Source organism: Salmo trutta, chromosome 16 (assembly GCF_901001165.1).
Source record: "Salmo trutta chromosome 16, fSalTru1.1, whole genome shotgun sequence".
Taxonomy (NCBI): Eukaryota; Metazoa; Chordata; class Actinopteri; order Salmoniformes; family Salmonidae; genus Salmo; species Salmo trutta.
The window spans coordinates 23,295,624-23,309,381 of NC_042972.1; the positions used below are offsets into that span (position 1 = coordinate 23,295,624).

Below are 13,758 nucleotides of genomic sequence, written 5' to 3' on the forward strand. Positions count from 1 at the left end.
TATTTAAGATGATGAGGAAGGCATTTAAAAAAAATAACCAGGCATCCTCTACTGACGGGATGAGGTCAATATCCTTCCAGGATACCCGGGCCAGGTCGATTAGAAAGGCTTGCTCACTGAAATGTTTCAGGGAGCGTTTGACAGTGATGAGTGGAGGTCGTTTGACCGCTGACCCATTACGGATGCAGGCAATGAGGCAGTGATCGCTGAGATCTTGGTTGAAAACAGAAGAGGTGTATTTAGAGGGCAAGTTGGTTAGGATGATATCTATGAGGGTGCCCGTGTTTACGGCTTTGGGGTGGTACCTGGTAGGTTCATTGATAATTTGTGTGAGATTGAGGGCATCAAGTTTAGATTGTAAGATGGCTGGGGTGTTAAGCATGTCCCAGTTTAGGTCACCTAGCAGCATGAGCTCTGAACATAGATGGTGGGCAATCAGCTCACATATGGTGTCCAGAGCACAGCTGGGGGCAGACAGTGGTCTATAGCAGGCGGCAACAGTGAGAGACTTGTTTTTAGAGAGATGTATTTTTAAAAGTAGAAGTTCAAATTGTTTGGGTACAGACCTGGATAGTAGGACAGAACTCTGCAGGCTATCTCTGCAGTAGATTGCAACACCGCCCCCTTTGGACGTTCTATCTTGTCTGAAAATGTTGTAGTTAGGGATGAAGATTTCAGAGTTTTTGGTGGACTTTCTAAGCCAGGATTCAGACATGGCTAGGACATCTGGGTTGGCAGAGTGTACTAAAGCAGTGAATAAAACAAACTTAGGGAGAAGGCTTCTAATGTTAACATGCATGAAACCAAGGCTATTACGGTTACAGATGTCATCAAAAGAGAGCGCCTGGGGAATAGGAGTGGAGCTAGGCAATGCAGGGCCTGGATTCACCTCTACATCACCAGAGGAACAGAGGAGGAGTAGGATAAGGGTACGGCTAAATGCTATGAGAATTGGTCGTCTATGACGTCCAGAATAGAGAGTAAAAGGAGCAGGTTTCTGGGGGCAATAAAATAGCTTCAAGGTATAATGTACAGACAAAGGTATGGTAGGATGTGAATACAGTGGAGGTAAACCTAGGCATTTAGTGATGATGAGAGAGATATTGTCTCTAGAAACATCATTGAAACCAGAAGATGTCATAGCATGTGTGGGTGGTGGAACTGAAAGGTTGGATAAGGTATAATGAGCAGGTCTAGAGGCTCTACAGTGAAATAAGCCAATAAACACTAACCAGAACAGCAATGGACAAGGCATATTGACATTAAGGAGAGGCATGCTTAGCCGAGTGATCATAAGGGTCCCGTGAGATTCAGACAGCTAGCCGGGCCATAGGTAGCAGCAAGCTGGCGGAAGATGGGGGGAGGTCTGTTTTTAGCCACCTCGTGCGTTTCCGTCTGTAGATTAGTGGGGTTCCGTGTGGTAGGGGGGACCAGTCCAATTGGCAAAATAGTTATAGTGGCCCAAGAAAATTGTCCGATAGACCTATTCAGATAGCAGCCGATAAGACAGCTAACGATTAGCGGGCCGCAGATGGGTGTTCAGGTTACGTCACGACGGAGGGGCCAGTTGGATAACTCCCTCAGGCAGATAACGTCGGTAGTCCAGTCGTGAAGGCCCGATGGGGCTCCGCATCGGCAGTAAAACGGGTCCAGATAGGTGATTGTAGCCCAGGAGTGGCTGATGGAACTCTTCAGCTGGCTAGCTCCGGAATAATTGATGTTAGCTCCGGGACCGACGTTAGCCAATAGTCATTCGGGTAGCAGCTAGCTAGCTGTAAGATCCAGGTGTAAATGTCCAGAGCCTGCGGTAGAAATCCGGGGATATGGAGAGAAAATAGGTCCGGTATGCTCTGGTCTGAGTCGCGCTGTATAAAACTGGCGATAGCTTTTCGAACTAAGGGATAGCTGATGACCGCCAACCGTGGCTAGCTGAACTCCAACGTTAGCCAGTGAACTGGCCAACCTCTGGATAACCGCTGGCTAGCTTCTGTTGTGAATTTAAGATTATAGGTAAATAATACTTATTTTTTTTAAATTGGTGAGGCGGGTTGCAGGAGAGTGTTTTGACGTTGAGTTTTTTGAAAAAATATATAAAAAGATATGCGAAGAAAAGATGTAAACATATATATACATGGGACACGACAAGACGAAGGACAAAGACGTCTGACTGCTACGCCATCTTGGAAAGTGAACTTCAGTGATACAGATTGAATAGAGCCCTAAATCTTAAATAATAAATATAGGCCTACCCATTTTCAGCCTTATTGATGTGTTTAAACTGTAATCATACAGGTAAGACTGTACCTTGAGATTTTCTATCAGACTGCATTCTGTCTTGTCATCACAGTTAGAGAACTGGCTTTATCTTTCCACTCCTAAGCAAACTAAAATATTTCAAATAGTATTTGAACTCAGGTCTGTCTTGGTCACTCAACATGTTGTATGTTACAAACAGAACTGTTACACAGTACCAGGGCAAGGGAGGGGTCAGGGACTATTTATATTTGGTAGGTTGAGAAAGACTACAAAACGACAAATAAACAGACTCCCACAACAACTTATTGTACATCCTAGAGTTGTAATCTAAACTAAATCAACATGGTTACCAGGGAAATGGTGTCAGTGTGTCACTGGGTAGAGATATGACCATCATATAGTCAATGAGGAGGTTAAGGTAACGTTACAGTTCAGACCGTGCTACACGTATGTACGTTCTTCTCACGTCACATTTTATAGTTTTCAGAATTACAGAAATAAATGTTCATCAGGACAACAGAGTAGTAATAATAATCATATGCATGTTTTTGTATATTTCTATGTTGATTATCAACTGTGTAAACATATTATAACCAGGTCATGCAGACAGTAGACCGATACTTCTTCCAAGAGAGATAGGTGCAAAGTACAGAGAAACCAGAGAACACACACTGAGATCCTCCCACCACCACAGAGGACAAGGGTGAAATATTGTTTAAATGGGCATAACATTGAGGGACCTTTGCAGATAGAAATGGCATGCATACAACTGATTTGATTCCCTAGCACGTGGAATATAATTGTAAACTATTCCTAACTGAAATGGTCTCAACATCAAACCCTGTGGTACCTGAACTCTCATGTTAAGTGGTGTGGCTACTATGGAAATGCTCATTGGCTGAGAGGTTGTATAGGATTAATCTGATAGGCTATACGGTATGTGTGTTGCCATAGGGATCTCAGTGTGAACCTCTGGTAACAGAACAGCCATAAAATAAAAAGTATGCCTTTTATAGCCATACATTTCACATTTTATCATTCAATCGACGCATGCATGTGCCTCGAACCAGAAACGCTTTTATGAGCCCAGTCTGAGCCAGAATACAGAGTCAATCCAGAGCCCAGAAAGTCAACTCACTTGTAAACCCTGAATGTTTCTGATGGGGCTGTACATTTCAAAACCAAAACAAGTAAGAGGATGACTAATGAGCCAAATGGGACAAAAAAAACACATTACAATGGTAGGTGATGGAGTCAAATTGGGGTCATGATAGGGGCTGCACCAAATGTTTGATGTATTATAATAATTGATTATGCTTATGTTGTATTAATATCAAATCCAAATAAAATTTATTTATATAGCCCTTCTTACATTAGCTGATATCTCAAAGTGCTGTACAGAAACCCAGCCTAAAACCCCAAACAGCAAGCAATGCAGGTGTAGAAGCACAGTGGCTAGGAAAAACTCCCTAGAAAGGCCAAAACCTAGGAAGAAACCTAGAGAGAAACCAGGCTATGAGGGGTGGCCAGTCCTCTTCTGGCTGTGCCGGGTGGAGATTATAACAGCACATGGCCAAGATGTTCAAATGTTCATAAATGACCAGCATGGTCAAATAATAATAATCATAGTAGTTGTCGAGGGTGCAATAAGTCAGTAACACAAGAGTAAGTGTCAGTTGGCTTTTTCACAGCCGATCTTTGAGAGTATCTCAAAGGGGAGGGGCTAGGGACCCCTCCTCCTATACATGTATAGGGTCCTAGACTACAGATTAACTAATATATATATATATTCATTATAAGGTTTTTAAAATTGTTCCACAGTCTCTCTTAGTCTTTTCTAAGTCTCTGCCTCTTATGAAGAAATGGTCTGAGAAATGTGTGAATTATTGCATGGGGTCTGTGAGAAAGCACTTCAAATAAACATAGAGCCAGGGAGGGGAGTAGAAGAGATAAGAGGCTAGTCAGACATACCTCTATAAATCAACTTGGGGAGTGGACATTTACTGCTGAGGCCTTAGAAAACACTGGAACTATTGTATCTCTCTTGCAAGTTTGTATAGCTGTGTACGCATGGGCTTGGTCTGAGGAGTAGCAGGTAATGACGTATGCAGTGACATCACTAGGGCTGGACTTCGGGCTTAATAAAATAACTTGGGACTTTTCCTATGGGGCAGAACTCATGACAGACATCAGTTGCATATGTGATGTTTGATCTTTGACTTCTGTCCACAGCTGTATTTTGATGAAAATTGTTATGATTTATAAGTGCACATTTTGAGTGTTCCTTATTTGTTAAGTAAATAAAACGGAGCACAGAAAAACGGAACCAACATAGGAACGAAGTAGTAGTGGTTTGAATGTTGATTAACTGGTATTGGTTTCAGTGACATAGAAACAAATGATAAAACATGGTTAAGTGAATAAACTAAGGCACAAAGATATTCTACTTTCTCAGACAGAAAACAACAACATTGCCCTCTCCTAAGACCATATGCACTGTTTGGTCTGGTCTGAAACAGCTCTGAAAGTATGGACTAACAGTGGGATATGACACCATGAATATAGGGAGGTGCAAAAGGATATGCCATAAAATGAGAACAATGTTGGGAAAGGAAACCATTGTCTGTATGCCACAACATCACCAATAATACGTCACCTTCATGTGTGCCCAGACCCACCTCCTATGACTTCTGCTTCAATTTGCATGGGGGTATTTTAACCCCATACATCTCTGTTATTTTAATTAAGGATGTGTAACCTAATTAGTAAACTAGTATAGGATCAGAATTAGTTGACCTAATAGTCATTTTGGTCAAGTCAGCACTGATCTGTTGATTGTCCATGTCATAATATTTTTATTTAATTTTTTATTTAATATTTTATTTCACCTTTATTTAACCAGGTAGGCTAGTTGAGAACAAGTTGTCATTTACAATTGCGACCTGGCCAAGATAAAGCAAAGCAGTGCGACACAAACAACAACAACACACATGGAATAAACAAACATTCAGTCAATAATACAATAGAGAAAGTCTATATACAGTGTGTGCAAATGAGGTAGGGTAAGGGGGGTGAGGCAATAAATAGACCATAGTGGCGAAATTATTACTGTATGGCAAATTAAACACTGGGGTGATAGCTGTGCAGAAGATGAGTGTGCAAGTAGCGGTACTGGGGTGCAAAGGAGCAAAATAAATAAAATAAATAACAATATGGTGATGAGGTAGTTGGATGGGCTATTTACAGATTGGCTATGTACAGGTACAGGGATCTGTGAGCTGCTCTGACAGCTGGTGCTTAAAGCTAGTGAGGGACATATGAGTCTCCAGCTTCAGTGATTTTTGCAGTTCGTTCCAGTCATTGGCAGCAGAGAACTGGAAGGAAAGGCGGCCGAAGGAGGAATTAACTTTGGGGGTGACCAGTGAAATATACCTGCTGGAGCGCATGCTGCGTGTGGGTGCTGCTATGGTGACCATTGAGCTTAAAATAAGGTGGGGACTAACAACGACTTATAGATTACCTGAAGCCAGTGGGTTTGGAGACGGATATGAAGCGAGGGCCAGCCAATGAGCGCATACAGGTTGCAGTGGTGGGTAGTATATGGGGCTTTGGTGACAAAACGGATGGCACTGTGATAGACAGCATCCAATTTGCTGAGCAGAGTGTTGGAGGCTATTTTGTAAATGACATAGCCGAAGTCAAGGATCGGTAGGATGGTCAGTTTTACGAGGGTATGTTTGGCAGCATGAGTGAAGGATGCTTTGTTGCGAAATAGGAAGCCGATTATAGATTTAATTTTGGATTGGAGATGCTTAATGTGAGTCTGGAAGGAGAGTTTACAGTCTAACCAGACACCTAGGTATTTGTAGTTGTCCACATATTCTAGGTCAGAACCATCCAGAGTAGTGATTCTGAACGGGTGTGTAGTATGTCATAACAGCTGACATAACTTGTCATAACCTGTCATAATATGGTCATAACATTGTCATGACACATATTTAGACCTGTTGTGACAAATATTGCATCATTCTGTGGCTGGTTATGACACCTACATGAGAATATCAAAACCCACAAAACCTACCACACAAGGCAAAACATTCCATTACACCATAACCTACTTCTCAATAATGTTTGTTATATTCCATTTTATGAAATTGACCATACTAAATTATCATTGTACAGTAATTGAGCACAAATTGATGTCAGACATGTACCTACGTCAATGCTAGGTTGCTGATGACTGGGATGAGTGCAGGAGCAGATTTCAGGAGCAGGACAAGGCACCCTCTTTGTGACTGATTACTGACATAAGGGCATGTACGTGATAAGCCTATTTGGCTTATATGATTATGATGGTCATAATGCTTCTTGACAGTGTCATAAAGTGAATTTTCTTAGTCCAAGTAAAGTGACACAGGATAGTCGTAATGCTTCATGACAGTGTCTGCAAGTTATTTAAAATATGATGAAAAAAAATGACTAAAGAATTTATTACAACAACAACAAAGGACTTTAAAACAAAAGGAAACTTCATGACAGTGAAAAACACATTTGAATAAATGTGGGTTTTGACACTCTTATGTAGAGCCATAAAATAATGCCATGTATGTCACAACAGGTTTAAATATGTGTTATGACAGTGTTATGACCATATTATGACATGGTTATGATGCTGGGTGTCAAGTAAAGTGTTACCGCATACTCTACACAAACATCAGTGTTTGTGGACATTGAATTTAACAAAGTAATACCTGCATCCAAAACTCCCCTCTAAAAGTAACTGGAGATGGTTTATTCTGGGCAAGCATCTGGAGCTAGAAGGTGGCTCTGGACATGGCTGCTGGCTGACTCATCACCACCCTACTCTACTGGACACAGCCTGTCATAACATCACTCTGCATTCATGGCCAGACTAGGCAGACAGGGCGGGCTCTGGGTGGCTCCATGGAAACATACGTATCCCCATGTCGACAAAGGGGAGGGGTCTGTGGCCACTCAGACGTGACTGGCTGGCCTGCAGCAGTAGGTGCAACTCGTCAGACTGTCCCGGTCGGAACTGCCCTCTGCACTACCGCGCTGCTGCTCATCCTCACAGTATGACACTGGAGAGGAGGGGAGAGGAGATGACAGGGACGGTACTCCACAGTGCTGTACTAGAGTGCTGTACTACTAGAGAATCACTAGAGTACTGTACACACCACTGTACGTGCTCAGAGGCTCAACAGTACTGTAGGCTATGTGCTCAGAGAGAAAGAGAGTAAGAGTCTGAGTGAGAGAGAGAGAGAGAGAGAGAGAGAGAGAGAGAGAGAGAGAGAGAGAGAGAGAGAGGGCGAGAGAGATAAGTGGCTGGCTGGCTGAGTGGGGGACAAGCTCAGTGTTTGTCTCACTTACAGCTCTCCTCCTCCTCTATCCCCGGTCCCTCCTCCTCCTTGTCCTCCTCCCGCAGCAGGAGTGTGTGGGCATGACAGGGGCTTGTGGGGGTGATCTGGCTGGGGCTCTCTAGACTGGTACCCAGTTGCAGCCTCCGCATGTGTCTCACCACTGCTGTGGCGTTGAATGCTTGCTGTGTAAGGATCGTGATAGGAGGGACAGAGAGATAGAGGGGGGATAAGGAGAGGGAGAGAGAGAATGACGGGGGAGCGAGAGAGGGGGAGGGGGTTGAGAGATAAGGAGGAGAAAGGGGGGTGAGAGAAAGAAAGAGAGAGAGAGACAGAAAGAGAGAGAGAGCGAGAGGGGAAGGTGATAAAAACACAGTGATTTACCATATACACTATATATACAAAAGTATGTGGACACCACTTCAAATTAGGGGATTTGGCTATTTTAGCCAAACCCGTTGCTGACAGGTGTTGTGTGCATCAAGTTGATGCACACAGCCATCCAATCTCCATAGACAAACATTGGCAGTAAAATGGCCTTACTGAAGAGCTCAGTGACTTTCAACGTGGCACAGTCACAGGATGCAACCTTTCCAACAAGTCAGTTCGTGACATTTCTGCCCTGCTAGAGCTGCCCCAGTCAACTGTAAGTGATGTTATTGTGAAGTGGAAACGTCTAGGAGCAACAACGGCTCAGTCACGAAGTGGTAGGCCACAAAAGCTCACAGAACGGGACTGCCGAGTACTGAAGCGTGAAAAAATCGTCTATCCTCGGTTGCAACACTCACTACAGAGTTCCAAAATGCCCCTGGAAGCAACGTCAGCACAATAACTGTTTGTCGGGAGCTTGGGTTTGGGTTTCCATGGCCGAGCAGCTGCACACAAGCCTAAGATCACCATGCGCAATGCCAAGCGTCGGCTGGAGTGATGTAAAGCTCACCGCCATGTGACTCTGGAGCAGTAGAAATGCATTCTCTGGAGTGAGGGATCACGCTTCACCATCTGGCAGTCCGACAGACAAATCTGGATTTGGTGAATGCCAGGAGAACGCTATCTGCACTAGCTTCGAATAGTCCCTGCGATATGCAACTTTTCAGGGATGTCAGGAACCAATATGCACAGTCAGGAATGCAAAGGCTAGCTTTTTCAAATAGAAATTTGCATCCTGCAGCACTAATTCCAAAAAGATTTGGGACACTGTAAAGTCCATGGAGAATAAGAGCACCTCCTCTCAGCTGCCCACTGCACTGAGGCTAGGAAACACTGTCACCACCAATAAATCCACAATAATCAAGAATTTCAATAAGCATTTCTCTACGGCTGGCCATGCTTTCCACCTGGCTACCCCAACCCTGGTCAACAGCTCTGCACCCCGTGCAGCAACTAGACCAAGCCCCCCCTCTCCATTTCTCCTTCACCCAAATCCAGACAGCTGATATCCAGAAAGAGCTACAGAATCTGGATCCCTACAAATCAGCTGGGCTAGACAATCTGGACCCTCTCTTCCTAAAATTATCCGCCGCCATCGTCGCAACCCCTATTGCTAGTCTGTTCAACCTCTCTTTCGTATCGTCTGAGATTCCTAAAGATTTGAAAGCGGCCACGGTCATCCCCCTCTTCAAAGGGGGAGACACTCTAGACCCAAACTGTTACAGACCTATATCCATCCTTCTAAAGTCTTCGAAAGCCAAGTGAACAAACAGATCACCGACCATTTCGAACCCCACCGTACTTTCTCTGCTATGCAATCCGGTTTCCGAGCTGGTCACGGGTGCACCTCAGCCACGCTCAAGGTCCTAAACGATATCATAACCACCAACGATAAAAAACTGTACTGTGCAGCCGTCTTCATCGACCTGGCCAAGGCTTTCGACTATGTCAATCATCATATTCTTATCGGCAGACTCAACAGCCTTGGTTTCTCTAATGACTGCCTCGCCTGGTTCACTAACTACTTCTCAGATAGAGTTCAGTGTGTCAAATGGGAGGGCCTGTTGTCCGGACCTCTGGTAGTCTCTATGGGGGTGCCACAGGGTTCAATTCTCAGGCCGACTCTTTTCTTGCTGCGGGTGATTCTTTGATCCATCTCTCGAGCTTCAATGCCATACAACACTCATTCCGTGGCATCCAACTGCTCTTAAACACTAGTAAGACAAAATGCATGCTCTTCAATGCTGCCCGCACCTGCACACCCATCTAGCATCTCTACTCTGGACGGTTCTGACTTAGAATGTGTAGACAACTATAAATACCTAGTTGTCTGGCTAGACTGTAAACTCTCCTTCCAGACTCACATTAAGCATTTCCAATCCAAAATAAAATCTTGAATCGGCTTCCTATTTCACAACAAAGCATCCTTCACTCATGCTGCCAAACATACCCTCGTAAAACTGACTATCCTGCCGATCCTTGACTTCGGCGATGTCATTTACAAAATAGCCTCCAACACTCTACTGAGCAAATTGGATGTAGTCTATCACAATGCATCCGTTTTGTCACCAAAGCCCCATATACTACCCACCATTGCGACCTGTATGGCTGGTCCTCGATACATATTCGTCGCCAAACCCACTGGCTCCAGGTCATCTATAAGTGATTGCTTGGTCAAGCTCTGCCTTATCTCAGCTCACTGGTCACCATAGCAACACCCACCCGTAGCACGCGATCCAGCAGGTATATTTCACTGGTCATCGCCAACACCTCCTATGGCCGCCTTTCCTTCCAGTTCTATGCTGCCAATGACTGGAACGAATTGCAAAAATTACTGAAGTTGGAGACTTATATCTCCCTCACTAACTTCAAGCATCAGCTGTCAGAGCAGCTTACCGATCGCTGCAGCTGTACACAGCCCATCTGTAAATAGCCCATCCAACCAACTACCTACCTCATCACCATATTTGTTTCTTTTTTTTCTGCTCTTTTGCACACCAGTATTTCTACTTGCACATTATCATCTGCAGATCATTCACTCCAGTGTTAATTGCTAAATTGTAATTACTTCGCCACTATGGCCTATTTATTGCCTTACCTCCTTTCTTCATTTGCACACACAGTATACAGATGTTCTATTGTGTTATTGACTGTACGTTTGTTTATCCAATGTGTAACTCTGTGTTTTTGTCGCACTGCTTTGCTTTATCTTGGCCAGGTTGCAGTTGTAAATGAGAACTTGTTCTCAACTGGCCTACCTGGTTAAATAAAGTTGAAATCAATAAATAAAAATATATATAAAAATGCATAGTGCCATCTGTAAGGTTTGGTGGAGGAGGAATAATGGTCTGGGGCTGCTTTTCATGGTTCGGGCTAGGCCCCTTAGTTCTAGTGAAAGGAAATCTTAACGGTACAGCATACAATGACATTCTTCCAACTTTGTGTCAAGTTTTGGGAAGGCCCTTTCCTGTTTCAGTATGACAATGCCCCCGTGCCCAGGTCCATACAGAAATGGTTTGTTGAGATTGGTGTGGAAGAACTTGAATGGCCTGCACAGAGGCCTTACCTCAACCCCATTGAACACCTTTGGGATTCATTGGAACGCCAACTGCAAGCCAGATCTAATCAGTCAACATCAGTGCTCCACCTCACTAATGTTGTTGTGGCTGAATAAAAGCAAGTCCCCACAGAAATGTTCCAACATCTAATAGAAAGCCATTCCAAAAGAGTGGAGGCTGTTATAGCAGAACAGGGGGGACCAACTGATATTAATGGCCATGATTTTGGAATGAGATGTTAGACAAGCAGGTGTCCACATACTTTTGGTCATGTAGTGTACATGAGACAGATAGAAGAAGAACAAAAGTAGAAAGAAAATTAGAGTTATCAAAGCAGTAATATTGAGCCACTGACCTTCCATTTACTTTTAGCAAAGTTCTTCTTTATCTGAGCACTGACAGATTCATGGATGTTCTTATCAAGAGCTGTGTCTCCACAGATCCTGCAAACAGGAAAAGCGAGAGTTTAGAGAGAGAAAGAGAGCAAGGAGGGGGCAAGCTCTCAGAAGTTTAAAGTTTGAGTTATGGGACATAGACATCCTAGCCTGGTTTAACCAGCCTGAATGTTACGCAAGCATGCATTGAAGGGCTTGGGGAACCAGGATGTGGACATGAAGCAATGGCTAGGGTTAGAGTTGTGGTTGAGGGTTCCAAAATAGTTATTTGGCTGTCCCCATAGGATAATCATTTTAGGTTCTAGGTAGATCCCTTTTGGGTTCCGAGTAGAAACCTTTTGGGTTCCATGAAAAACCCTCTGTGGAAAGGGTTCTACCTGGAACAAAAAAGGGTTCTTTAAAGGTTTCTCCCATCGGGACAACCGAAGAATCCTTTTAGGTTCTAGATAGCACCTTTTTTCTAAGAGTGTAGGGTTAAGGTAGTATCGGGATGTGGAGATGAAGCTAGGCTTAGGTTTGTGGTTAAGGCTAGGTTTAGGGTTGAGGCTAGGGTTGAACCGGGACGTGGAGATGAAGCTAGGCTTAGGTTTGTGGTTAAGGCTAGGGTTAGGGTTGAGGCTAGGGTTAGGGTTGAACCGAGATGTGGAGATGAAGCTAGGCTTAGGTTTGTGGTTAAGGCTAGGGTTAAGGCTAGGTTTAGGGTTAGGGTTAAGGCTAGGTTTAGGGTTAGGGTTGAGGCTAGGGTTAGGGTTGAAGCTAGGGTTAGGGTTGAACCGGGATGTGGACATGTAGCTGGAGTTAGGGGTAAGGAAATCTTGTATTACCAGGGGTGTTGAAGTGCTTTATCAGTGGTATATCTCTTCATAAAGTCTTTTTCCATCAGGTGACAGATAAAGTCCTTAGCTGGAATGAATAAAAACAGTTTCAAATCATTTCAGAACAGATATAATACAGTATAACTAATGACTTACAATTCCACACAAAGTAGACATGGTATTAATTCACAGTCAAATGTAATCTATGTCTTTGAAATAATTACAGATCATTGAAAAGGATTCATGCTATTTGAATTTGATTCAGTTTGTTTTGTGTATGTGATCCTCTTTGTCTTTTTTCTGTTTGTCCCTATTGTTATAAAAAAAATTTAAACGAAGGAAAATGGGGGTTTAAGCTACCTGAATCGGAGATGTCATCCCAGTACGGAGAGTCAAACTCATACTCTGCCTTCAGTATCTGCTCAAAAAGCTTAGCATCGTTCTCGTCGTAAAACGGAGGGTATCCGCATAACCTGAAAGAGTTCATATAACATGAGGTAACAGTTATTGCTCTATACATTGAACCCAGATAATAAAATGTCCAATATAAATTTGGTTAGGATATAATATCCATATAGTGCTATTAAGTGCCAAGAGTCCCAGCCACAGATGGACTGTACTTTCTCAGACATAAATGTGGAGGTGTGAAGGTCATGCACAGAACCATTTTAGAATTTTTTTTACATTTGGAATGAGCTGCTCAATGCATTGTCAATTGGCGCGAATTAAGATTTAATTAAAAGTGCATTACAGTGGTTTGGAAACACAATATAATTTTTGGACAATCTTTTGTCATCATTGTGAAGTCACCAGATTGACTTTAGATGCAGTATTTAGCTAGCTAGTTTGAGGGGACAGCACCAAATTTTAGCTAGCACCGAATTTTAGCTAGCTAACGTTAGCATTGCTAGCTATTTTTGACAAACTTTGCTATCTAATGGCAACATTGCCCTTTCTTTAAGTACATTTGACGGTATCATAATGATGGCAAAGTTGTTTCGTACAAATGATTTGCCTTCTTTAGCACTGTCATCGTATTTCTAAGCCACTGTACCATCATCAGCCCCCGCTCAGAATGACTGGGCATCAATCATCAGTCGGTCATCATTATGGTTACGGCGCTATGTAGAACGTTCATAATAATGGCAACGACGCGACCGAGTGACTGAGGTGCAACCCATGAATATAACAGATGTTTAAATGCACAGGCACCAGTATACAGAGTATGAGGGACTGTATTTGTGTTAGAGTACTAAGCAGATGACTTACAGAATATAGGAGATGACTCCGATGGACCAGCAGTCTACTGCTTTGCTGTACGGTTTCTGAGCCAACACCTCAGGAGCTGCCAATAACATGAAACAGCAAAGTCAGAAGAAGGAGAGAGTGAGAATGAGAAAGACAGAGATGGAGAGAGGGACAGGAG

At 43.3% G+C, this 13,758-nt stretch overlaps 1 protein-coding gene across 4 annotated transcripts in view; it reads right to left on the reverse strand.

Annotated features, from left to right (window-relative positions):
* Window positions 1-6,710: 6,710 nt before the first annotated feature.
* The window catches only part of LOC115150331 (calcium/calmodulin-dependent protein kinase type 1-like), a 57,567-nt gene continuing 50,519 nt past the window's right edge, over window positions 6,711-13,758 (reverse strand). For all 4 annotated transcript variants that reach the window (XM_029693515.1, XM_029693516.1, XM_029693514.1 and 1 more), the window contains 6 exons: window positions 13,602-13,677; window positions 12,693-12,805; window positions 12,342-12,420; window positions 11,478-11,565; window positions 7,648-7,819; window positions 6,711-7,358 (listed from right to left, as the gene is read on the reverse strand). In XM_029693515.1, the coding sequence (XP_029549375.1) occupies window positions 7,252-7,358; window positions 7,648-7,819; window positions 11,478-11,565; window positions 12,342-12,420; window positions 12,693-12,805; window positions 13,602-13,677 (635 nt within the window). In that variant the 3' untranslated portion in view covers window positions 6,711-7,251. The remainder of the gene's footprint in view (window positions 7,359-7,647; window positions 7,820-11,477; window positions 11,566-12,341; window positions 12,421-12,692; window positions 12,806-13,601; window positions 13,678-13,758) is intronic.